Raw genomic sequence first — 27183 nt, forward strand, 5'->3', positions numbered from 1 at the left:
TGAAATGTAGTTTTCCAGAAGCAAGGGCTTCCTGGGAGTAGTGGCAGTCCTTTGGGTCTTTTCTGGGTAGGAAACAACACAAGGGGGGGGAAAAGCAGACAGAAGGATCAGTGCAAAGAATCCAAATAAAAACACTCAAGAGTGGTGTTGAAAGTGACTTTCAGGAGAACCAAGTCTTCCAGGGGTTTCTTAAATTAATTTTTGAATCTTGGTAAACTTGAACATTCTTTTAATTATTCCTTGCTTTTGATTTTCATACCAAGATATGCCTCTTAGTAAGCATAGATTTGGTGAACAAATCAAGCTCAAAGCTTCCTTTCCTCAACTAAAAATCAAGAAATGGGAAACTGCACATTATTTCTTGCTACTTATATGCATTTGAAATTAGCCATGAACTATCAGTTCATGTGCCTAAAGTAGCTTGGAAATTAGGCACATGAACCCAATTTAAACCTAATTTATTAAGTTTAGAACATGTGCCTTTAATGCCATATGCATCTTAACAAGATCTGCCGTTTTGAAAACATGTTTCTTCTCTAACCCTCCTGGGCTGTTCCCAACCGAACAGCCTTGCAGGAAAATGTTTTTGTTTCTTGAAAGTTTTCAAAGCAATTTATAAGTATTGGCACTGTTAAAACACTGCTATTGGTGGCAAGTACCCACTGCTTATTGCAACAAGTATGCTTGTGGACCCAGGGCACAATCCAAAGCAAGCCACAGGCAAGCACAGAAACTTACGTGGTTTACCAGCATCCTGGGCCAAAGTTACAGCTCATTGTTAAAATAAGTGTCTTGAAGTGGCAAAACAAAGATAGTAAATGTTGTATTGACCCAGATTTTAAACAAAGAAGCAAATGGTATGAATATGCTAATCTGGAAACAAGCCTGCCCAGAGTTATGTGTTGAATTGTTGCTTTAAGGCATGGTCTTCCATGTCCTTCTACATAAAAGACTGGAGAAAACATTTGAGACACAATGTAATGATCTGATATACCTACAAGTAATTAATATAAATACATTTTATGATTTTCAGGAGCAGGAAAGATCTCCTTTTTCAGATATTTGGTGGAATTGTCAGTAATTAATGTTTTTATGCCTTTAACAGTGGCAAGTGAGTAGTATAAAACAGCTATGGAGACCCTTTTTAAAAACTTCAGAATTATGCCCAGCAATAGGTTCCCAAGCCAATATTCTGACAGAGTTGGAGATACAAGACTCCCTAGTTACAGACTGAACATCCAACAATTTAAACTGTTAGGAAAATTGCATGGTTTTATTATATAATGTAGCACTGAAACATCTGAACAAAAATCAATATTTGAGCTGGATTCAGGCTGCTGTTCTTTCCTTTCCTTTTGTGTCTTTGGGTTATTAGAGCAACTTGTCAGTACAGAAACACAACCTTTTGCATTATGGATTCTTCCCGAGGCAGGCTGGTGGGTAAAACACACACTTCCCTTGTCAAATGCAGCTAAGTCTAACTTCCAAACATCATGCACAAGGAACTCTTCTAGTGACATAATAAAAACTCTTCGGAAGGGCATGTCACAGGTCTTGCTTGCTTGCCGTGGTGTTGCAGGTTTGTGTATGATATTTGGAATGTTCCATGAGTGTGATTAATATCTGTAAGGGGGGAGGAGAAAAGAAAAAGGACAGGTGCCTCGGGGTTGCTGTCTCAACCAAAGTTGTGCAATGCTAGTCTGAACATGTCATTGGTGCAAACCCAAGCATCATTGATGTTCTTTAATAGAAATATCTGGTGAAATCCCATTATAGGATCTTCATCAGCCTGTGAAGACAAAATTAAAAGTTTTTAGAAGCACTGCACTTCAACAATTATATTCTAGCAGAGAAATTCCTGCAACTGACATCATGCACACTTGTCTTTTCAGCAGCGACATTCATATTTAATACATCCTAAGAATCCTCTCTGTGCTAATGAATAATTAAGATAGGTGAGAATCAGACATGCATTTTTCAATCTTAATAATGCAAAATTATAATGGCACAGACAATAATCAAACATAGGTAAAAACCAGTAATATATTATCTCTAGCCATTACTACTGCCCTACAGATAACGTCTATGCTTAACCGCCCCGCCCCCCGCAAACTACTCTTTTTGCAATTAAAAAATTAGGAATAATCTGAGGATGTAGTACTGTACCTAGCAGTGTAAGATTAAGTACAGTTAAAGTCAATAAAAATAGGTTTCCCTTAGTTGTGCAAACTGGTAGGTTTCTTCCCAATACTTACCACTTAAAAGAGGACAGTGATCTATCCCAAAATTGGAAACACTGTATCTATTGCCAGTTTGCAGTCTATTCAAGCTGATCTGTTACTCTAGTAATGTTTTTGTTTTTCACAGAAGTGTGGCTTCTATCACAACTACCATAGAATCATCTGATAATACTGCTTCTACCTTACTGCCGTCTCCTACAATCAACAGAAGTGCATATCATTCTGTTGTTTGTGAAAAACACTACTGTAGAACCAATTACAGGGAAGCTGATAATGAGAATCTAACACATCTCTTTTAAGCAGAGTAAGAGCAATATGATGGTCCTTGTGCAAGCATCCCAAGGACCACGAGAGCTCAGAAAATCCCTTGAGGTCAGAGACAGAACTCTAGCAAACCCTTGCAGCTGGCACAGAAAGGACTATGCAGCTGTGTCTCCAAGGTTGGAAGCAGGACCTTGGAGGGGGAAAGGGGGCATTCCTAGAGCAGGGAGAATGGCTATTCTGAGCTTCATTCTCACCCTCCTCTCTAGAATGCCCTTGCTAGAAGGGTTGGAAATCCTGCTTGGAAAACTTCAGTCAAGATGGACAGTGAAGATCTTCCCACCCTACTTGCTTTGGGCTGGCAAGGCACAGGAAATTGGAAACTTCCAAGGTAGGGGACTTCCAAGTAGCAAAGGTGATGGACTTCCAAGGAAATGGTGACTTGAATGGCAGCAGCTTGATGCTGCTCCTCTCCTTATCTCATTCAGGAAGGTAAGAACCTCTGAGAGGTATTTTTGCTGCTATAATTTTATTTATTTATAAAATTTGTATGCCATCCATTACTTGTATCTCTGTAACTGTTAATTGACAGTTAAGCATAAAGATTTGCATCTTCTGCTCTGATAATAATGAGGTGAGATGTTAACCCTGACTGAGTTTGGAGTCTCCCCCCCCACCCCCGACATATACTTTCTCTTTTGTTTTCCTTCCCTCTTTTTTCTTTTTCTTTTTTGTATTGTTTTTCTGCTTTTGCCAAGGGAACAATAATAACACTTTAATTTGCTGTAGTTTAGATTTTTAAGGCATTTTTGTTTGCATAGTTTAAAAGGACTCTGGAACAGACAATTGGATGATTAATGTTTTACATGCAGACTGTTTTAAAGTTTCTGTTTCAGAAATAAGAATTGAGAAGTACAGATGGTGTAAACTGACCTTGGCATGAGAGTACTGGCTGGGAGTATTTCTGTGTTCACTTTGTGGCTTTCTAACTTAAGAATAACCATGTCCTCCGGACTGCTTAGACTTGAGGCTGAGATTCTTTTCTCAAGGCATTCCTGTTTGATGTTTGGAAATGACTTTGAAATAGATATTTTACAATACCTTGTTTGACTTGGAATAAGATCTTATTTTGCAAATTCTTTGATATCATTCAAGAAATTAATTACAGATATCACCAACTGGTCATGACTGAGATTTCTGTGTGTTGGAGGAGATGGTCTCCCCTTTTATCCATTGCCATTTTCTGAGGAGTGGCTTGCCTACATGAATTGAGCGATTTATTTGTTGACTTGTTTTAAAAGGCAACTGTATCTCCCCTGGGCTCTGGCTTGAGCTGGGAGAGGAGGTGCGATCTTTTGGATATCTTCAATCTTCGATCTACTTTGCTTAAGGCTTTATGGAGAGAATAAAGTCCTGAGGCTGGGACAAAGTGAGCTGGAGTTCAGCATCACCTACTGGACTTTGAGAGAAGGAAAGGCTGAGGGCCCCCGCTGTGAAAGCAAAGCTTAAACTATGTTTCTATTTAACAAAAGAACTTATGCATCTATAGACTGATTTGAAGCCCTGTTGGAATAAGTAGATGCCAGAGTTCCTTTCATGGAAGTCTTCTATGAACAATGTTTCTTCCAACAAACTAACCTTAACTAATGTTTTAACAGAGATACAACATCACCACAAAGCATTATATCATTGAAGGCTGATTAACTGATTTTGCCTTTTGTGCTATTTTTTTCTGCCCCCCCCCCCTTAACTCTCCTTTTGCTTTCTCTCCCCCTCCCGGGCTCTTTTTCCTTTCCTTTTTTAAAATTCTGTACTGCTTTAGGAGCTATGTTGAATTGGGAGGTTATTTACAGCAATGAAGGAATGCAGAAATTGAATTGAGGGGGAAGAGAAGTATTAACTTGGAAGCAGAAGCTGAATGCTGTACTAGATTTATTGAAAGATAATTGAGGTTTTTTATGGACAAGATGCAAAATGAAGATCTCATCTATTAATGTCAATGGGATGAACTCCCCTTCTAAACGAACTCAAAATTTTAATTTTTTAAGAAAGCAGAGGGCAAATATAGTATGTATTCAAGAAACTCATATAAAGAAAAAAAATGTTCACATTCTAAATCGCAAAAATCTGGGTCTGGTTTTTGTGGCCCCAGCAGATTCTGAAAAGGGAGTTACCATCTATGTTAGTAATCAAGAACTAAACGTGGTGGAAGAATTTAAAGAACCAGCAGGAAGGTTTATTGCTTTTAAAGAGTAGATTTCCAAGTAGGAAAAGTAATACATTGACAGTGATTTATGCACCAAATGATGCAAAAGAAAAATTTTATGAAAAATTCTTTGAACTGATATTGGATTTTCAAGAAGGAGAATTTCTGATTACTGGGGATATGAATAGAGTTATAGATCCAAACATCGACAAGTCAAAAAATGCTAGAGGTATCAAATTACCTAAAATGTTTTTAACTACATGGAAATGCTGCAGTTAGAAGATGCATGGAGATTCAAAAGCACTGCAGTTAGGGATTGTACCTTTTTACCAACAGATATCAAACATATTCAAGGATTGACATGTGGCAGCAAAGATCTTACCCAAATTACTTTCTGATCATAATCCATTGGAGATAATATGGCAGGCTGGAGGAAGATGGAGACGTAATGATAATCTTTTGCTGCAAGATATTCTGACAGTCGGAAGAAGTATTGGAAGAATTCTTCCAATTAAATAATGCAAATGATGTCTCTACAGTCACAATTTCAGAAGCCAGTAAAGCCTTTATGAGAGGATACTTTATAGAAACAATGTCCAAGGAAAAGAGAAAGGAAGCCAGCACAAAAAAATGTTTGGAGCAAATTCAAATGGTAGAGGATCAATATAAAAAAACACGATAAACTAATTTTAACTGAACTTAGACAATTAAGAAATCAGCTAGATATGTTAGAGACAGAGGAGATACAAAAGATTTTAAAAACAGAGATATTTTGAACATGCAAATAAACCTGGAAGATATTTAGTGTATTGTCTAAAGAAGTGGAAAGATCTATCACTGCAGTGAAGAAAGATAATGGCATAACATATATGGAAAAGGAAATTCATGAGCAATTTATTAATTTCTTCTCAGAGCTAAGTTAAAAAAAATCAACCCCAGAAGATGGGATGGAGAAGTATATTATTATTATTATTATTATTATTATTATTATTATTATTATTATTATTACATTTCTATGCCGCCCCTTGCCATTGAAGAAACGGGGCTTTGAGAAATTTACTTCGGAGCAGAGGAACATATTGAATGATACTATTACTATTCAAGAGCTATCACAAGCTATTAGCAAATTGAAAAAAAGATAAAGCACCTGGTCCTGATGGCTTTACTGCTATGTACTATAAATGTTTAAAGGAAAAACTAATTCTGCCACTACAACAAGTAATGAATGAAATCAAAGAAGGCTTACTGCCACCAACATGGCAAGAAGCTCATATATCATTGATACATAAAGAAGGCAATGATCCTATGTGACCACAGTCTTAACAACCTATTTCTTTATTAAATGTTGATTATAAACTTTTTACTTCAATAATGGCAGAAAGGTTAAGAAAATGTACAGAAACAGATCCATACAGACCAAACTGGATTCGTCCCTAAAAGAAGTATGAAAGACTATACACGTTTTGTGATTGATACAATTGAATGGGTTAAGAAGAAAAGGGGAAAAGCTACACTTATTGTTTTAGATATGGAGAAAGCCATTAGAAAAGCTTGGCCTTTTCTAATGAGAACCCTCCAACATTTAGACTGTGGCTCAAACTTTTTGAATTGGATGCAGACAATTTATGCTAGACAACATGTGAAGATTCTAATCAATAGTGTATTAACTGACAGCTTTCAAATGGAGAAGGGAACATGTCGAGGATGCCCTTTATCACCTCTTTTATTTAATCTTGCATTGGAAATCTTAGCAAAAAAGACAAGACAGGATCCAAATGTTAAGGGCTTTAAAACATGTGTAGAAGAATATAAAATAAAATGTTATGCAGATGATATATTCTTGACTATTTTGGATCCACATCAATCCATACAGCATGTACTGGAGCAAGTTGAAAAAATTGGACTTTATTCAGGATATATCAATAAGAAAAAAACCAAAATTATATTAAAATTCCTAACCAAACCAGAAGAGGAAAACATAAAAAAATCTCAGGATGTGAAATAACTTCAAACCCAGTTAAATACTTATGGATAAACATCACAGGATATAATGATGCACATTTCAAGACAGTTTTCAAAAAACTTGGATGAAGATTCAAAAGGACTTACAAAAATGGACTAAACTAAAAAATCTTGGTTGGGGAGAATTTCTATTGTAAAAATGAATGTGTTACCTAAACTGAAATTTCTTTTCCAGAAGATACCAAGTGCAATACTGGAAAAAGTTTTTCAAGAGTGGCAGAGACAATTCAGAAGTTTTATATGGCAAGAAATCAAGGATCAGATTCAAAATTTTACAGGACGCAAAAAAGAGAGGAGGTCCTGCTGAACATGGTCTACACTGCAGATTGGATTCGAAATGCTAATAACAGGTGAGTGAAGTTGGAATTGGCTGATCTTGAAGATGGAATGCATAATCTTTTATGGCTAAATCATCAGCTAAGAAGGCTCTGATCTTAAATAACAACCATGTGCTAAAAGATAGTTTAATAAAAATTTAGTATTCCATGAGGAAAAAAATTAGTCCTCCAATCTCCTCCCTCCTCCACCCCGATGTCTCCAATGGAAGCATATAGGAAACACTCAAGGAGAAATAACAATCTTATAACTTATCAAGTTGTAATTGACCGATCAGGGCGAGTTAAATCTTGGCAACAACTGAAAGATGAAGGGAAAAATATACATTGGCTTGTTTATTGATTTCAAGACCAAAGGCGGAAACACAACAGGAGAAGGTATCTTAAGAGGTCTGACAGGTTTTGAAAAGTTGATTATACAGCAGATTATACATGTATTGGGAAAACTTTACAAACTGCTATTACACTATGATACTGAAAGCCATCAAGATAAGAAACATATGACAATCTGGAAACAGATTCTTGGTGAAGAAATATCATCTGGTCAGTGGGAAGCTCTCTGGAAGAAAGATATTAAATTCACTGTTAGTCAAGCAGTAAGAGAAAATTGGTATGAAATGTTTATGGTGGTACGTTACTCCAAAAGATAATGGAAAATAGATAAGAATTATAATGCAAAATGTTGGAAATCTAACAGGGTAGATGGGACTTTCTATCAAATGTGGTGGGCTTGCAAAATAACACAAAATTTCTGGAAATTGATACATGCAGAAATGCAGAAAATCTTTAAAATTAAGTTTCCTATGAGTCCCAAGAACATACTTTTGAACATCGTCCCAGAGACCTTTTGAAAAACATGGCACAGTTATTTAAGTATATGACTATGGATGCAAGAATCACAATAGCTTCTAAATGGAAATCACTGGAGCCCCCAACCATTGACGAATGGAAAAATAGAATATGCAGTGATGGCAAAACTAACTATGTAAATAGAAGACTGTTAGAAGAATTTAATGACAAATGGAAATTTTATTGTGCTTAGCATGACTAATGGAAGCTCAGGGGAGTTTGGAAAAGAAAAAGGAAACCAACAGAATTTGAACTGATTAGAAAATCTGTTGGTGTATGGAATAATGATTTCTTTTTTGTAAACTCTCATAGAGAATGGGAAGATATGAAGAGAGTCGGTTCTGGGAGCTGCAGTATATGGGCTGCATTTGTTTGTAATTCTCTTGGCAACTTTGTTTATTTTGTTCACTTTAGTCTGTTCTGTTTATGTTAGTTTTTCTTTTGTTCTGCATTTTCTTCTATGTAATTGTATATGTTGGGAAAATAAAAAGTAAAAAAAAATATGAAAGTAGCAAAGATGAAATCAGTATTACTTCACCCTAAGTGTCAAACATACTTTAGAAAAAAACAAGGGAAAACTGTGCTTCACATGGCAACTGATGGTCAAGCAAACTCCAGACCTGAAATGGAAAGCTCTGCACTGGCTCTGGAAACCAACATTTCTAATTAATAAGGTAAAACGAGACATAAAAAACTCTCCTTCACTGCACGCCTCTCCATGCCACTCACACACACGTACATTGGACAGGAGTCCCACCTTTTTAAGGGTGAAAGGATGCTTTTGTGAAGCAAAACCAGAACCATGGATGAGACATACAGAAGTGCTTGCCATGAAGTGAGTCCATCCACAAGCACGGTCGCACAATCCCATCCTCGTTTCTTTCTCATGCTGTACATTCCAACCTTTTCAATGTTGCAGCTTGCAAACACCAGCCAAACCATTCTTAAAAATCCACCTGTTTGTGAAGCCTTTGGTTTCAACTCTTGATTCTCACTTCAACTGAAACACAGCCCACGTTCTGGCAACTGCATTTGTTCACAACTGTCCTTTGCTTGCTTTATCATTTTACTTTCCCCAGCACTGTTGTAATTTATAGACTGGAAGATCCTTAGAACAAAGATCTGAACATTTGTATGTGGACTACATGTTCATGGGAATTGAAAGAGTACCCTGGCTTGGACGAAGGGCACCTCCCTGATCTTGGAGGGAATATTGCACACATGCTGCTACACTTTAGGACCTACATGATTTAGCTAAAGTAACTTCAAATATAATGAGGTGAATACTCATTATGTGCCACACAAATGCCCCAGGTTTCTAAGCAATGCTAGGTCTGGGATATGTTAAGCAAGCAACTGACTGATATTTTTAAAAAATAATTATGCTGAATTAATTCTGCAGCCACTGCTCCCAAATAGAGGACTCCACCTGCTCATTGGAGGAGTCACAGTCCTAAGAGACAAGCAGAGTTCTCATTCTGCAAACCTGCTTTGATAACACACAAGCAATGCCCATGCTGTTCAGACTGCAAGAGCAACTAGGACACAAGAGCAAGCCAAGCGCTTCTTACTCTGTGAGAACTGCGAAGATCAGAGGTAGGAGGCGACCAGAGGCTAAACATTGTGGAGCGCTAGCCTGAAGACTTCATTGGTGCATACCCAGGCACCTTGTAAGCTTTTCAACAAAAAGGTCTGATGGAAACCTAGAATTTGGTCATCATCTGCCTGAGCAGAACAGGAGAGAAGCCATTACTAACATAACAGGACCTGAAAATTCAGAATGCCAGTGTCCTTGAGGGGTTCTGTTATAACCCTGGCCCTATCCATATGCATAGGTTCCTCTACTGTTGAATACTTAGAAGAGAAAAGGCAAGATAAGTGCCCCATTATTACCCCTAACATTTATAGCTTACCTACTTTATAGTCCATACTTTACTTTTCAAATTAATTGTTTTGCTGGAGGTTTTCTGTAACAGGGAAGATGCAAATCATGCCATTTCATTCACTACAATAAATCTTGCAAAAGCTTCCAACAAGCCACTTGCAAAATAACCAGAATCCTCACAAAATACAGCCAACTCTTCTGCAAACGTTTGAACATAAAAACTTTGTACAGTCTGCTGAGCCATTCCAGCAGGATGAGCTGAGGGAGATGTGAGTGAGAACACAGCCAACCCACCAGCCCTGCTGTAAGAATTAATTTCTCCTTGCTTCCCTCTACATTCCCTTTTCCTTGTAAGTTGTGTCCTTTTTAGATTGTAATTTTGTGGGTGCTGGGCTGAGGAACAGCATAAATATTACTTCAGATAAAAAGTGTGCTGAGACCTTTCCTAACACTTCTACATACGCTCTCCCCACTGACTGAAGGTGGGACTCCACTGACTGAAGCGCCACATACAATGCAAATGCTTTATTGTGCTGAGCCCTTCTGATCGTAATTTTACTGGATGTAGTAAGGTATTGAAAGGTGAGCATAAGAACACTTGTGAAGTTATACAATGTCAGCTGTATGCACAGAGTAGTCTGCTTTTCCATTTTGGGGAGTTATCTGTACAAAATATTTTTCTGGATGCTTTGACTGGCTGAACAAAACAAAGCTTTGTGATACAACAAGTATGCACTGACTAACAAACAAAACTGCTAGTGATATTGCACTGAGGGTTTTGTTTTTATTTTTTGACAGGACAATAAGCAGAAAGTACATGAAGTGCCACCAACCTGTGCTTTTCCATCTTGCCTGAAACTGCCTAGGAAGAAGCACAAAACTGATTTCTGACAAGACAAAGAAGCACAAGTATGTTCCCTCTTTCCCTTTATATATCATTTGAAAGAACTCTAGAAAAAAAATCTCCCGTTTTCTTAAAAAGATGTCCTTCCACCTAGATTCTATATGCAACCACATCTACATATCCTCCTGTGATAATGGTTTTTCATAGACTTAGAAACCTCCTTCTATGGTTAGCACCAGGCAACCCTCCAAAGGAGCAATCTGTAGCAGCAGCTAAAAGATGGAATACTGCAAAAGGGATACAGAGAGGAACAAGTTTCACTGCATTTTCCCTGCCACTTTTGCTTGTCATTGGACAAAAGAAAAGGCTTCAACTCTTGCAACTCTTCCTAGGAACTTCCAAAAGATAGCCATATAAATTTGTGGCAGCAAAAACGAAGAGGTATGTTGCAACTCAAAGACAAAATATGTATATTATGACATAATCTTTTCCAGACTTTAACCCACAAAAGCATATGCCATAATAAATTGGCCATTAATGGGCTACAAGGCTCTTCAGTGCTTTTCTCCTCCTTGCAGATGCCATCACACAATCAGTTTTAGCTCTTTGAAGCTGGTCTACATATGGTGCATTCAAGAAAGGAAATGGCTTTGCTCCACCAGCCATCACTGACTGCATAAGGGACTCCAAGAGAGTCCCTGTTGAATTCTAGCTATTGTAAAGGCAACGCAACAGGCTAGAGGGAAAGGGGAGAGGGGGTAACAAGGTTCTTTCAGAGCAGGAAAACTGTCTCTGAGCAGGTGGCTCTTCCTTGACTTCCATGACAAATCAAAAGTAGGTTTCATTACCTGTGTTGCTAGAGTAACCTGTCCTGATCTATATGTTCCTGCTTAGACTTGGCTGCTGAGTTTACACATGCTCTGTTCTCCTCATGTTCCAAGTTTCTTCCTCCCTGCGTTCAGCCAACCACAAGACATAGGAAAGGAGGGCACAGAGAATGAAGGTCCAAAGCCCATTAATTGTAACCAAACCATAGTTTACCCATTCCATATGAATTGGACCATAACAGGGCTCTGGATACTCTTTTTGTACAGCCTGAGCTTGAGAGTAGCACCTACCTTAAGCTGGCCAACTACCATACTGAGTATACAGCTGTCAGGTGTAGGCTGATGGTCCTGCGCTGTGATACTGTGTTGTATTTTCTGAAAGGGAAGGCTCTGTATTGAAAAGAGAAAAATGCTCAGAATATATAATTAGGAGGCTCAATCTAAAAGAAAACAAACACATTGCTTCACCATTTAGAGAAGCTACACTTTTAAATTTCCCTTCCAGGTCTATGGGCAATTTCCCTTTTGAACATACAAAAATGTTTACTTTTATAAAGGCCAGACAAAAATAAATGGTGTTCAGTTATAGGAGGGAAGATATATTTTAAAACATCAACATTAGTATGTCAGACCATGAAGAGTGACTCAACAGTGAAGCAAAATAAGAATAAATTGCTTGTCTGCACTGGAATATAGAATAAGATCAGAATAGTGCCAGTTCGCATACTGGATATGTGTCTGACAAAGCATGGAAGCCACAATCTAATACATTGGTTAATCATGCTTAAATCTACTGAAATCAATGGGTTTAAGGGCACTTAACTCTCTTTTGCTTTGTGGACAAAGTCTGTGACAACAAGCCAGGTTCTCAGGTAAATAAACAGGCTTTGAAAAACGTATGTGCTCAAAATTGGAGCCCTCCAGAATGCATTCATTCACCTACTGACCTGCCTTTTCTTATGGCAATGTGTAAAAGGACACAGACCAAGCTCTTTGATCAGGCTTCCCCAGTTCTATTTATCATGACAAGCACACTACAATTATCTAGTGAGTGCCTAACCTTCCTCCTACCTGTCAAGTTGGGTGGGATGTTGGGCGTGGGAATTGTTCTGGAAGCTGCCTGGCAATTCCACCTTCTTTCTAATTCCAAGCTGAGAAGGAAGGTGGCAGTTGTTTGGGTGTTGTGTTGTAGAGGTGCTTGGAGTGTCTTGGCTGCAAGCTAATAAAGCTCCCCTGACACACGCTTCTGGAGAAGGGAAGAGATGATTGCAAGGCCCTGACAATCTTGGATGGCTGCCAAGACCACCCAAAGGCTGCAGATCCATGGTGCTTATTCTCAAAACATAAATCAATACTCTAAGATATAAGTAAACATGTGCTTCTGTAAATTAAATGGCACTTCTCTACCCGGACACCACAGACTGCATTAACTACCTATAAACCAATCCTAAACATGTCTTTCTGTTGTCATCCAGGTGGCACTGTTGCTTCCAAGTCTAATGGTGTTCCCATGGCAGGCAGGGTGCATACAAAGGCTTCCATCCACACAGCATTCCATGGGAGTGATGTGCCTCCCAAAAGATCAGGCATTGCCTGCATGATATACTAAACAATCTGTTAGTGAACCCATGTGTCAAGAAACTAAACTCCCAACACAGTATGGCAACCACTATGGAAGACTACAACATCAGTAAGCCAGAACATGGTCTACAAAGAAATGACTTCCCAAGTTTAAAGCTGAGCAGACACACAGTGAACAATAGATAATGCAGAAACTTACTGTAAGTTTTTCAACAATAGCTGATTTGCCCTGAAATTGTTGTCCTTCCCATGTAAGGCATGAGGCATCTATCTGAAATGACAAGAATAAAAGGAAGTCACAGTTTGCTTGGAAAAGAAGACTGTATTTTGTATAAAGGATACAAAACTAATGATTAAGCTCTAGTCTTTTACACAAAAAACTGAGCTGAAATAACAGCAGAACTAAAAGGAGGTTCAGAAGCTGGAAGCCTAACCAGAACAGCTGGAATCTTGTGAATACAACACTGCAGGCAATCTACCTCCTGGTTTTCCAACACTCAAGAGTAAATATTCCCTAGCCCTCCCCAATACAGTAAAAGCACGATCCTATACATGTTTAGACAGAAAAACTGCCAGCTTGCCCAAGTCAGCAGGGTAAGCCTTTTTTCTGTCCATGAATGCACAGGAAAGCGACCTAATACTATTTTCCCCAAAGGCTCCATAGGTCTTTTCAAGATTGTGACCTGACTCCAAATGCATCAAATAGCAGGAGAAATTTAATTAATTTTTTAAAATATTAATCATGATCTTAAAAGATATTTAAAAAATAAACCAAGGAGACAGAGTCAGCATCTAATACAAATATCCATCAACCCTACAGCTTGTCTCAGCTGTCATTCTAGAGTGCATGGGTGGCATTCTATTTTGGTGCATTTTGCCCTTGAAACTTACCCTTTCTGAAGGGTATCTTACCCTTTTCTGATTTTTTTGTATATTTTCATCCCAAGTACTGATTTTATTGTCATCACCTGCTTTGGAGGTCTAATGTGTGGGACAGAAAGTGCAGGATATTGAGTATCTTAATTAATTGTGAGTAATTTACTTAAGTGGTGTTTGTGGCAACAGAACTGGCTAACAGATCAACCACAAGTAGAGGGGTGTGAGATGCAACATCCCCACTTTCACTCCTCTACAGCGAAGTAATTGCTGAAAAAAAATTTAACCAATCTTCTCCCTGTTCTTAGACTTCCAATGCTTTACCTTCTATCTTATATCTTGCTCCTGTCCAGACTTAGGAGCCTAAATCATCTGTCTGTGTTCTGGTACTAACTTCATCTTAACTCCAGATGATGCACTTAGGCAGTCCTGGCTCCATTTGTCACCCTAACTAGTGCCCAGGCATGTGCTCACTGTTTTAGTCAGAGCCTATACCTCAACCTAACTTTATGCATATCCTATCTCAACCATCAACAACATGGGGTATCTTACATGCTGGCAATCTCTGTTAAACCTAGATGGCACATGCTGATAAAAAGGCAAGTTTTGCTTATCCCCTCATGGTGGTGCAAAAGAATGTGCCTGCCATGCAATTAGATGATAACTTCATGCTTGCATGACTTTCTGCAACAAAACTGACCAAATAGAACCAACTGCATTCTTAACCCCACCTCCTGCCACAAGTGCTTTGTGCAGCTGAGAAAACAGACTAGGAATAAATTGCATCTGGGTCGAACCCAGTATCAACAGGAAATTACTAGCAGTTTGTTCTCCTAACAAATCATGATGCAGTCTTTTAGGACACAGAATCATTATTAGAATGACCACTACATATATTTGGTCCGTATGAGCAATCCTAGCCTTCTTCCAAGTAGGTAATGTGCAAACAGTATGTGATAAGAAGTAGTCAACAGAAGTAGTCTTCTCTGGGCCCAAGAACTAAGCAGAAGGAAGACACTAAAACCATCTCAGGGGGATGGAGTTAAAATCTCCTATTATGAATCCAAACACAGGTACTTTACTACAGGGTAAAACAGGCATGGGCAACTTTTGGCCCTCCGGATGTTTTGACCTACAAGTCCTATCATCCCATCCCATTAGGGCTGCCAGGAGTGTTGACTAAAACATCTGGAAGTTGTCTACCCATTGTAAGCCATTAAATATATGGAATTTATCAATTTTGTGAAGCCTCAGCTAAACAATGAAACCAAGTATATTAAAAAAATTTTAAGACATACCTCTGAGTAACCGCCAGGGTCAGGATTGTTGTTAGCCAAATACTTCACTGATGCCCACAGAAACTACTGACGGCCAACAACCTGGATGACTTTAAAAGGGGACTAGACAAATCCATGGAGGAGAAGACTATCAGTGACTATTAGCCTTGTTGGCTCTGTGCTATCTCCACTATCAGAGGTGGTATGCTGAGGAGCCTGGGCAGGCAGAAATCTTTCACCCATCCAGGATCCTATGGGAAGCTGATCTGCCACTGTGATGTGCTGGACTATATAGTTAATATATTTTATTTAGGATCTGAAGTAATGTTGTAAGCCGTCCAGAGACGACTATGATGGACGGCCTACAAATTTTCTAAATAAATAAATGGACCACTGGTCTGAACTAGCATAGTTTTTCTTATGTTCTTATGTCCTTAATGTGTACTTCTGATCAAGTATGTTATAGTTAGTAAACAAAAGAAAAACTACTTCAGTTTATAGAACAAAGTTTAATCTTGAAATTCATTGGTATGTAGTACATCAGCCTTGCACGCTGGGAGCAACACTCATATTCTTTAATATTGATCAGGGATTGACCAAATGACCATTCAGTCAATCTCAAGCTTCTTTAGCTTGCTTTCATAGATTTTCCTAGTGAAGCATACTGCATAAGAAGCAAAGAAAGAGGCAGCTGTTTGAATCCATTCCTGAAGTTTTAACAACTCAGAATGACGCAAAATGTCATTCAACACCACAGACAGAAGAAACACCAATTGTTCAGAGCAGCTGCAATTCAATTTCATCCAGTAATGTTTTCAGATTTTTACAATTATATTTGCAATCCCCACCACCTGCTATTCTTCAACAGAACTGGTCTGCTAATGCAGCATCAGATCCTCTGCTGTGCTTGGAATGTAGTAAAAAGCACCTGCCTTCTTGAACTGATTCAGCCTGGGCAAAGACATCTCAGAAGTCTTTCACTTTTCTACATATAGTCCAGCATATTTAGTAATCTTCCACACACTTTGACTGCTTCCATTAAAAAAAATATGTCAGCCAAGTTTACAGGAGAAGCATCAGCCAATCCATTTTTATGTTGGCTCTGTGAAAGAGATACTAATGTAAAACTGTAGGTGGTAGTGTGAGCTATTTTGTCTCATTGACACTTTCCATGGGGCAGTAACAAGCTCTGTAGCAGTGCTAACGGTCATTCCAACCTTCTAAGATAAAGCAATGGCTTTGTATCCACAGTCTCATTTTCTTCCTCATTTTATTCTCCAATGAATCAGGAATAGCACAGATTTGCTTTAAATCCTGACTGAGACACCAAAGCAGTTATAATTCCTCAGTAGGCATGACTAGAAACATTACCAAAATGAGTTAAGATGATCTAGAATAATTGTTAAGCATTCTTGACCAGTATTTTAGAATGATTAGTGTTTTTAGTGGGGGAGGGGGGAATATGTGTGCAACCTTTCAAAATAATGAAGGAACCTTGTTTCAGTAGCTACTTACATATATTGCTCCTAACTGAGTCCTGTCTGTATCAAATAACTGGAAGTAATGCTGTACAAAGCTGGAACCAATTTGTTCCCAAATAGGTTTGTCTCCCATTCTGAATCCTCAGTTGGAGCCAGCAACTGAAAAGAAAAAAAGCACTGATAACTGACAAACCCAGAGCAATTCAAGTTTTTAACAGTCTAAGCACAACAGATTGGTTTTTCACCCACAAGTCTCCAGATCTCTTATCCAAGATTTTTCACCCATGGGATTTGAGCATCATGGTTTTTCACCCACAAGTCTCCAGATCTCTTATCCAAGATTTTTCACTCATGGGATTTGAGCATATTTGCTGAGAACTTTTACCTATTTGCACTACTGCACTGAAGCAACCTGATTGCAGCCTGCTTACAGATACCAGTGCTAAAACACACCTAATAACACAGATGGGAAATTCTGGGGCCACATTTTGTCCCCTAAACCCCCACTGTGCACTATGCAACCCCACTTTTGATACTGTTTTTTTCAAGGCAAATTATGGTCCTGGAATAGCACAATTAGAACAAGGTAAATGCTGATCATGCACCTTATCTTAAAAGGTGAAATGCAGGTATTTTTTGCTGTTACTGCTACTGAACTTCAATAGGAAAAGCATAAAGCAGACTAAGAAATGGTACAATAGAGCCCATGGGCCACATATTGCCTGTGATCCTGAAGAAAGGTGTCTTCTGAAGGGTGAAGCTTCTGCTATAAGCACTCTGGTCAGCATCCAAAAAACAGAATTATAACTCAGAATCTAGAGCTGACTCATACTGAACATAAAAAGCTGAGATCCTCAGTTACTGAATTATATTAAAGCAGTTGTGCTGAAATAAGCAGCAAGTACTCTTACCTGACCAAATACCTACCACATCTAGCAGTCACAAATGCTACCAAAGAACACTTAGTTGCTTATCTTGACTTATTTGAGCAGCTGTATTAAATTTACTGAATGTTGTAAACAGCCATAAAGTGAAAGGCTTATAAATATTCATAGCTTTAACTTCTTCTCTTAAACACTTATAAACAGACATCCACAATTTTTGCTGGCCTTGAGAAATGCTAAAATAGCTACTTGTGTCAACTCTGCTCCTCCAAGAGAGCAGTCTTCTCTGATGTTATATTCCGCCAAGCACCATTGAAATGGAGGCAGGGGAGATAAGCCCATGCCCTTCTCCTGCTCAGCACTGAACTCATCACTGTTTTACTGAGTCTCAAGTATACTAAGCAAGCAGCAAGGAGCCTCACCACTTTCTGAATATCTAGAGAAGTATGAGTACCTTCCGGATGTTCTACCCAATTCAACGATTAAAGCAATGGAACCTATTCCCATTTCATGAACATAATTGAGTTATACCTGGCTCATGCACCTTATATCAAGTTTGTGCACTGGAGAAGTTTACAAAGTATAGTTCTGTGCATAATCCAGCAGTCTAAAAGCAGCTCAGCAGCATCACAGCATGGGGACTTCCTTTATTATCTGCTAACTGATCCTTCTTTAATCAGGGACTGAACCCAGAACCTTCTGCATGTGCTGCACCACTAAACTGTGGTCCCTTTTCCAATGTGTTCTGAATATCTCTGAAGTCAGCATAAATGTGAAGGAGATTCCCTCATACTTCTCTATGTTCAGCAGGACTGCAATGCTGCCAGTACTGTACTTTTACCACAGGCAAGTTGGCAAATTTATTTAGGGATTCTTGGGACTACAGTCTTTTAGGAAAGGTCATAATATAGAACATTAGTGTATAAATGTACTCAAGCGACCAACACAGAGATGCGCTGCATTCCTTGGACCTTTAAAAAAAATATATTATTTTAGGTCAATTTTAAGGCTTCCTTCCTGCTTTTTTATAAGACCAGTGAGTATAAAAGGAAGTAGAACAAAAAAAGTTGTACTACTGAAATGCAGTGTACTGCTATGGACATTATCCCTGCTATCAGGTTGGACAAATGGGTAAGGAAGCATTCATGTCCCATCTTCCTATAACACATCAAACTTATAGCATGGCAGTAGGCAGGGAACCACTCTGTATTTACTTTTCCGAGCCTGTACCAAACTTCATTGCTACAAAAAAAAGCTTAAGGCACTGGTTCAATATAACAGGTCAAAAAAGATTTGGTTGTTGACAGGCAAAATTTAAACCAGTTATTTTATTAGAATAACAAAAAACCATCCTCAGCATAAGCTTAACGCTACTTAGTGTTGATACTTAACATTAATTATGAAAACAGATTGTGAAACAGTACAAATAAAATTTTCTAGGCTCATACCCAATCACTTCAAAGGAGCCTTTACAGAATAGATAATCTGTTCACAAGGAGGGAACATTCCCTCATTCTTGCAGCGATTGATTCCAGTAGCACCCTGGGGAATCATCTTTGCCACTCATGACTGCTTATGTTCCTGTTCAAAGATGCCTGTATTTATTGCAGGAATAATTTCTATGCTACTATATCTGCCTGTCCGACTCTGTGACATATCAATACTAAATTCAATAGGGTATTATTTTGCATTATAACATTAGACTTTGATGCAAAACTCAAAGATTAAAACATACAAGTAATTAGGTAGAATCAACAGTACTCACCATGGTATTGCACTACAACATATAGCTGAGAACACAAGCAACCCCCATTTTCTCTACCGACAACCCCATATGGTTATCACTTTACTTCTCAGAGATTTAACAAGTCTGCTGCAAAACTGCATGCCAGCCTGACTCAGATTAGCAATCCTCTATAATGCAAACTTCCAGACAAAGCTCGGTTACAATGAGGGCAGTCAGAAGGGCAGTTAAATAGCAAGTGGAAATAAAATATAACATAATCCACTGTACTGAGCCACCCATGCCACAAGTATGGAACTCAAAAACACATGCATCATAAGAACATAAAAAAGCAACCTTGAAGAAAGGGTATTGGGCACATTTCTGGAGGAAAGGAGATTGCAATGAGTTCATGAATCCAAACAGTGCCCTCTCTGAAGCTTTGCAGCTAGATTGTAGATGACTTGTAAGGCAAGAAAAAAGGAAATGAAGATCATATGAGACTCTGGTTCCTCTCTATTCAGCACTAGTTAAGCCTCATCTTGATTACTGTGTTCAGTTCTGGGCACTACACTTCAAGAAAGATGTAAAGACACTGGAAAAAGTTCAGAGGAGGGCAATAGATATGATCAGGGGACTGGAAACAAAGCCCTATGAGGAGAGATTGAACAACTGGGTATGTTTGCCTTAAGACGACCAAGGGGTCTCCAAATGCTTGAAAGGTTGTCACGGTGAGGAGGGCCAGGATTTCTTTTCAATCCAGCCAGAATGCAGGACGTAGAATAACGGGTTTAAATTACGGGAAGCCAGATTCTAGCTGCACATCAGAAAGAACTTCCCAACTGTTAAAGCAGTATGGCAATGGAACCACTGACCTAGGAATATGGTGAGCTTCCTGCACTGAAGGCATTCAAGAGGCAGTTGGACAGCCATCTGTCAGGCATGCTTTAACTTGGGCATCCTGCAGTATGCAGAGGATTGGACTCAATGATCTCATAGGCCCCCTCCAATTCTACTCTACTATGACACTCAACCGAAGCAAAGAGAAAAGCAATTTGGGGAGGTGTGCCAAGGCACCCAGGTCTGGGTACCACTGAGGAGAGTAGTTTTGGGAATGGAACACCATGCCTAATTTTATGTAGTCTGGAATACTCAGAATCCAGAGCCTCGTAAGTTCAACACTCTTGCTTTCCAATAAAGTTTCAATTTTCCTTTTCTACATAAACACACAAAACCACATTGTACATTCCAGTTTCATAGAGTTATTATAATGGGTGGGCAGCTTGTGGCCTTCCAGATGTTTTAGTCTAAAACTGCTGATTTCTTTTAGATACACTGGCTAGGAAAGATGGGAGTTACAGGTCAAAAAGGTTAGAGAGGGCTACAAGCTGCCTACCTGTTTCAATAGTTTTTGTCCTCTCTTAGTAAAATTGCATGGGCTGTGCTGAGATGTATTCAGAGCACTATGTCCTTGTGGACCAAGTATGCACCTCTTCTCTTAAGGCAGTCTTTTCATTCCCATCACATATATGTGACATGCAGCCATATTTAATTCTGTATCAGTATCAGCATTCAAAGTTACTTGAACAAAAACACTAGTAACAAATTTCCAATGAATGTACCACATCTTTGTTACAGAGTTCAACATGTCAGTAACTTTAAAAGCAAATTGCTTTTCTTCACCTCAAAGCCAGTCTATGATCTTGTTACAATGAGTCTCAGCACTGGATGAAAATACAATTATGAGAAGTTTGTATAATGTTTATAAATTCCGAGAATGCATGTCACCTTTAATTCTGCTATGTGAATAATTCTACAAATATGGTTAGGTCACAACATGTTTCACTAGTTCATCTGTCCACACATTAACACATTGTTCCTAGCTACAGCAGTATATAACTCAGTTATATCTTTCTTCAGATTGCTAATGCACTCTATGTGGGACTGCCTTTGATGAATGCTCAGAAACTTCAGCTGGTTTAGAAGGTTCCAGACTTGTTGACCAGACCCACTTATAGGGAACATACAACAAATCCACTAGTTAACAGATTTCTGGGCACAATTCAAAGAGGGGTAATGACAAGCAGAACTCATAACAGCCTATGAGCATCTTTTATTTATTTGCACTGTGTCAATGATACCACTAATTATATTAAACCCTAAGTGGTTTTCATATAAATATAAAAACCACAAGTTAAATACAATTTAAAAAGAATTAGATTACAACACAGATAATACGGTAACATGCTACCTAAAGGGTTGCTTTCTTGTATATGAGCCTATTCAAGTGCTGAGATCTTCCATTAAGGCCTTTCTGGGTGGATGCATTCAATCTTTCAAACTCTCCTCTCAATGAGGCCCACCAAACCAACTCTATGAGGTCCTTCTTCAGTCAGGCCATTACTTATATTTACATACCAGCTTTTGGTATGTCAGTTTGATTTGGGGTTTTCCATGCTATGTTTTAATGAGGCCACTGTTTGGCATTTTCATCAGTGATTGATTTTATATTCTTCTTAGAGGTTTAACTGCTGGATTTTTATTCTTGTTGCTATTAGCCATCTTGGGTATTTTAAGTGGAAAAAAATGGTATATAGAATGAAATAAAGAAGTATGTATCAACTGTTGTGATGCTTCAGTGCCTGGCTGCCTACAGGGAATTCATATTCACCACAAGTGAGCAATGACTGAGAAGGCATGACTAACCCTAACTCTTTCCCTAGAATGCTTTCTTTACATAATACAGAGCAAGGCCCGCAACAGTATCAAAGGAAGAGGACCTGACATTCTCTCATGTCAAGTGCAGGCAGCCTTCAGGCCTGTAGGATCTACCTCGCTTTTGTATCAGATACCTGAGGTCTACCAACTAAAATTGGATGCAAAATATTGTCTGGGGAGAGCCAGATACAAAATGGTGCTCAAGGTATAATATCCATTACCTGCTGCACTCTATGAGTCATGCTGACCCATATATAAAACTGAGTTACTAAAAATCAGGGAATAGAAAGAAGTAATTTGAATAGAAGGAACCTCTGAGTGACTGAAATTCAGAAATTGTTGTCAGCCTACTGCAAATCATCCAGTGATCTACCAACAGGTCCCAACCTACCATTGCCCCAACCATTCTAGGTCATGCTGATCCCAAATAGCCATGTTCTATCTAAATTTATCACATCCAACTATTCTCAAATGATAAGCCCCTGACATTTTGTTTCAAATAATTTATTACATTCCACACAATTTGTTTCTGCTTTTCCAATACTGCTATATTTGCATCTTGAACATGTTAACGTTAGGATTCAACACAGTAAAAACGTGATCAGTATTATGTTTGTATTACATTTTTATTCTCATTTTTTACCCATTACTCTAAGAAGGGTATTCAACTCACTGCTATATTTAGTCTCGGGTATCTCCTGTGTTCTAAACAATACATTTAGGAGTTTTCACATGCTCACTTCCTGCCCCAAGGAAAAAAAATCCTGGGCACAACAAAGCCATGGATCCTAGAAATCTCTTGGTGATGTCTCCCGAATAATGGGGGGGGGGGGGGTCCTGATTTATCAACATTTTATCAATCCTTTCTTCCAATTACAGAAATTAAAGGAGCATACATTAAGTCCCTAAAGTAGTTCCCATCAAGACACTGATATTACCAGATCTGCTTAGTTTCAGCAAGGTTTTGTTCAGACCATGTCCTGAGATCAATCCCAGTGTGACTATGTCTTTCCAAGTGTTCAACTCTTGCTACCTTCTTTCAGCTCTCTATTTCTCCTACTTGTCTTTAATTACTTAGGAAAACACTGGAATCACAGAATGGTAGAGGTGGAAAGGGGTCCAACCCCCAGCTCAGTGTAGAACTCCAAGTTAAACCATTCTGCACAGATAGCTGTCCAGTTGCATCTTGAATGCTTCTAGTGTGGGAGATCCCACAACCTCCATAGGTCCCTTGGTGCAAGATGGTGACCCTGCTAGAAGAGGAGGTGAGGTGCCTGAGGGCCGAGAGAGCTCTCCAGGCCCCCCCGGAGCAGCCACCCTCTGGACAGAGGGTTGAGGGAGAGACCACGGGAGGAGCAGCTGCGGAGACATGGAGGTATGTCACCCACAGGAGGAGGTGGCCAGCACAGCCTCCTCCTCCTCCTGGCACCAATCTGGAGCTGGGAAACAGGTTCTCTCCACTTGGGGAGGCTGGGGCTGATGAGGTCTTGGGGGACCAGCAGGACCCCCAGCCTGGGATGTCAGGCGGCAAGGGGGCCGCTGCGGGAGAGGCGAGGGCCAGGGCATGGCTGCCCACCAGGACCAGGAAGATACGGCGGCGGGTGATTCTTGTTGGGGACTCCCTGCTGAGGGGCACTGAGGTGGCAGTGTGCCGCCCCAACCTGGAGACAAGGGAGGTTTGCTGCCTGCCGGGCGCACGCATCCGGCATGTGAAGGACAGAGTGGAGCATCTTCTTCTCTCCAGGGGTCACCAGCCGCTCCTGGTGATCCATGTTGGCACAAACTATGTGGCCAGGCCGGGTGTGCCTTGGGGAAGAAACTCAGGGAGCTGAAGGCCCAAGTGGCCTTCTCGTCAATCTTACCTGTCCGGTATTTGGGCCAGGAAGGGACAGGAGGGCCTCCGAGGTGAACGACTGGCTTAGGGTGTGGTGCCAGAAGGAATGCTTCGGGTTCCTCGACCATGGCACTTGTTTTCTTGCCAATGGACGGGTTACACCTCACGAGGATGGGGAAAAGGTCCTTTGGAGATGCTCTAGCGAGCTTTGTCTGGAAGACTTTAAACTGAGCCGGGGGGGGGGGGGGTTCAGGCCCCCCAGTAACGTGTCTGCACTGGACAAGTGTGGGGGGAGTATCAGGGCTCTAGGAGCAGGGTTTTAGAGATACTGCAGGGACTGACAGGACTCCTACAGAGAGGCGCCAGGTACCAGGGAGGATGGGAGGAAGGAGGAGGCTGGGAACTCCAAGGAAAAGAAGCAGTGGGAAGGAGTTGAGGTGCATGTACACCAATGCTAGGAGCATGGGTAATAAGCAGGAAGAGCTTGAAGCTCTCCTGGGAATAGGAGGGTATGATCTGGTGGGAATCATAGAAACTTGGTGGGATGAAAGGCAAGTCTGGAATGTGAACATAGAAGGGTATCACCTTTTTAGAAAAGACAGGAAGGGAAAGAGAGGTGGGGGCGTGGCTTTATACGTCAGGGAAGGGATAGGATGCAGTGAGATAGAATGCAGCACAGATGGGGATTCAGTAGAGGCAGCCTGGGTGAAACTTAGGGGTTTTGACAGGGAAAGAGACCTGACAGTGGGGGTATGTTATCGCCCTCCAGGTCAACTTGAGACCCTGGATGATGTCCTGACAGACCAGATTCTAAGGATATCTCAGGGGAGAGACACAGTAATTATGGGAGATTTCAATCTCTCGGATATTACTTGGGAGACTCACTCGGCAGTGACAGCCAGGTCACGTCGCTTCCTAGAAGCTATAGAGGGAGGGTTTTTCACACAGAGGGTCCGAGAGGCGACGAGGGGGGGAAACATCCTTGACTTGGTCTTGACCAATAGGGGGGAGTTGATAGATGAAGTACAGATTAGGGGAGCTCTGGATGCGAGTGATCACTCCATCCTTTGCTTTGAGATCAGGGGACTGGGGACGGGCAGCAGGTCGAGCACTAGAAGCTGGGACTTCAATAGGGCCAACTTTGGCCAACTGAAGGCCAGACTGGGGAAAGTCTCCTGGGATAGGTTACTGGAAGGTAAAAGAGTTGAGGAGGGGTGGATAGCACTCAAAAGGGAGGTTTCGGAGGTGCAAGCCTTGACGATACCTCTAGTCAGTAAGGTGGGGAGGCGGAGGAGAGTGCCGCCATGGATGCGAAAGGAGGTGGTTAGAGGGATTAGACGAAAGAGGAACCTTCATAGGACATGGGTACTGGGGCAAATAGACAAAAGGGTATACCGGGAGGAGGAGGCCCGTTGCAGAAGGATTCTTCGCAAGGCTAAGGCTGATTACGGGCTGAGACTTGCCAAGAATATCAAGAGCAACAAAAAGGGCTTCTTTCAGCATGTAAATAGGAAGAGGAAGGGGAGACAAGTGGTGGGACCACTAAATAAGGAGGAAGGAGAGCCAGTGACTGATATGAGGGAACAGGCACAGATGCTAAATGACTATTTTGCCTCTGTGTTCTCCCCAAAGCAGGACAGGGGATATCCGCATAGGAGATTAGATGAGGCTGGGGACTTAGGGGCACAGATTAGAGTCACCCCCCTTGAAGTCGAGGGGCTCCTCAGGGCATTGAACATTACAAAGGCGCCAGGCCCTGACGGGTTACACCCGAGAGTACTTAGAGAGTTGGCAGAGGTTCTCTCATGCCCACTGGCCTCCATTTTTGAGACCTCGTGGAGAAGAGGTGAAGTTCCAGAGGACTGGAGGGTGGCATCAGTGGTCCCAATTTTCAAAAAAGGTAGTAGAAAGGACATGGGGAATTATAGACCGGTTAGCCTTATGTCCATTGTAGGAAAAACAATGGAAAGGCTCATAATAGAGAAAGATCTAGTGATGCTAGATAGGGAAGGGAGGCTGACAGCCACACAACACGGCTTCTACAAAAACAGGTCCTGCCAGACAACCCTTGTGGAATTCTATGACAAGGTTTCGAGATGGCTAGATGGAGGGGATGCAGTGGATGCGGTATACCTGGATTTCAGCAAGGCCTTTAACAAAGTGCCCCATGATATCTGGTGGAGAAACTGAGAAGTTTTGGGATACACCAAAGCACTGTCCAGTGGATTAGGGCATGGTTGACTGACCGAAAGCAGAAGGTAACCATTAGCAGGGAATCATCGGGATGGCAGCCAGTAACAAGCGGGGTCCCCCAGGGCTCTGTCCTGGGGCCGATCCTGTTTAATCTTTTCATTAACGACATGGAAGAAGGGGTGAACAGTCTGCTGATCAAATTTGCAGACGACACTAAAACTGGAGCAGTGGCCACAACTGAGGAGCAGGTACTCCAGATCCAAAAGAATCTGGACAGACTATGGAAGTGGGCAGGAGACAACAGGATGGCGTTCAATGTGGGTAAGTGCAAGGTCTTGCACTTGGGGCATAGGAATAGCTGTCATAAGTACAGGTTAGGTGACAAGTGGCTGGAGAGCAGCACTTGTGAAAGGGACCTTGGGGTACTGGTCGACTGCAGGCTAAACATGAGTCAGTAGTGTGATGCGGTGGTCAAGAGGGCGAATGCCACCCTTGGTTGCATAGCCAGAAGTGTGGCTTCTAGATCATGAGCGGTATTACTACCACTCTACATGACTCTGGTGTGCCCACAATTGGGAGTATTGTGTTCAGTTTTGGGCCCCTCATTACAGAAAGGATATAGCCAGGTTGGAGTCAGTGCAGCGTAGGGCCACAAGGTTGGTGGCCGGTTTGCAGGGGATGCTGTATGAGGCGAGACTGAGGGAACTGGGTCTCTTCAGCCTGGAAATGAGGAGACTCAGAGGGATATGTTGGCGACATTCAGGTATGTGAGGGGATGTCACACGGAGGTGGGTAGAGACCTGTTCTCCCCTGCAGTGGAAAGCAGGACACACTCCAATGGAGCAAAGTTCAGGGAGCCAAGGTTCCATTTGGATGCCAGGAAGCACTTCCTGACAGTCAGGACCCCAGGGGTGTGGAATGGGCTTCCACGAGAGGTCGTTGAGGCCCCATCGGTGTGGGTGTTCAAGGATAGGCTGGACGTCCACATGGTGGGCATGTTGTGAGTGGAGCCGGCTCGTGCCGGAGGTCAGACTAGATGGCCCGGGAGGACCCTTCTGACTCGCTCTGTTTCTATGTTTCATTGGTTTCATTCTTGTACTGCTGGAACAGTCAGGAAGTTCTTCCTGATGTTCAGCCAGAGCCTGGC

At 40.9% G+C, this 27183-nt stretch overlaps 1 protein-coding gene and 1 long non-coding RNA gene across 2 annotated transcripts in view; both read right to left on the bottom strand.

The window, feature by feature from the left end:
• Positions 1 to 1252: 1252 nt before the first annotated feature.
• Positions 1253 to 27183, bottom strand: part of NUTF2 (nuclear transport factor 2) — a 30197-nt gene continuing 4266 nt past the window's right edge. The window contains exons 2-5 of the mRNA XM_044419832.1: positions 16719 to 16843; positions 13250 to 13321; positions 11761 to 11859; positions 1253 to 1789 (exon numbers count right to left, since the gene is read on the bottom strand). Coding sequence (XP_044275767.1) covers positions 1676 to 1789; positions 11761 to 11859; positions 13250 to 13321; positions 16719 to 16817 — 384 coding nt within the window. The 5' untranslated portion in view covers positions 16818 to 16843 and the 3' untranslated portion in view covers positions 1253 to 1675. The remainder of the gene's footprint in view (positions 1790 to 11760; positions 11860 to 13249; positions 13322 to 16718; positions 16844 to 27183) is intronic.
• On the bottom strand, positions 7374 to 11750 carry LOC123018069. The gene is made up of 2 exons (XR_006413712.1): positions 9485 to 11750; positions 7374 to 7623 (listed from the first exon to the last, which is right to left on the bottom strand). It is a non-coding gene; the product is annotated as an uncharacterized LOC123018069 (long non-coding RNA).

Source organism: Varanus komodoensis, unplaced genomic scaffold (genome assembly GCF_004798865.1).
Source record: "Varanus komodoensis strain SLA01 unplaced genomic scaffold, ASM479886v1 scaffold109, whole genome shotgun sequence".
NCBI classification, from domain to species: Eukaryota; Metazoa; Chordata; class Lepidosauria; order Squamata; family Varanidae; genus Varanus; species Varanus komodoensis.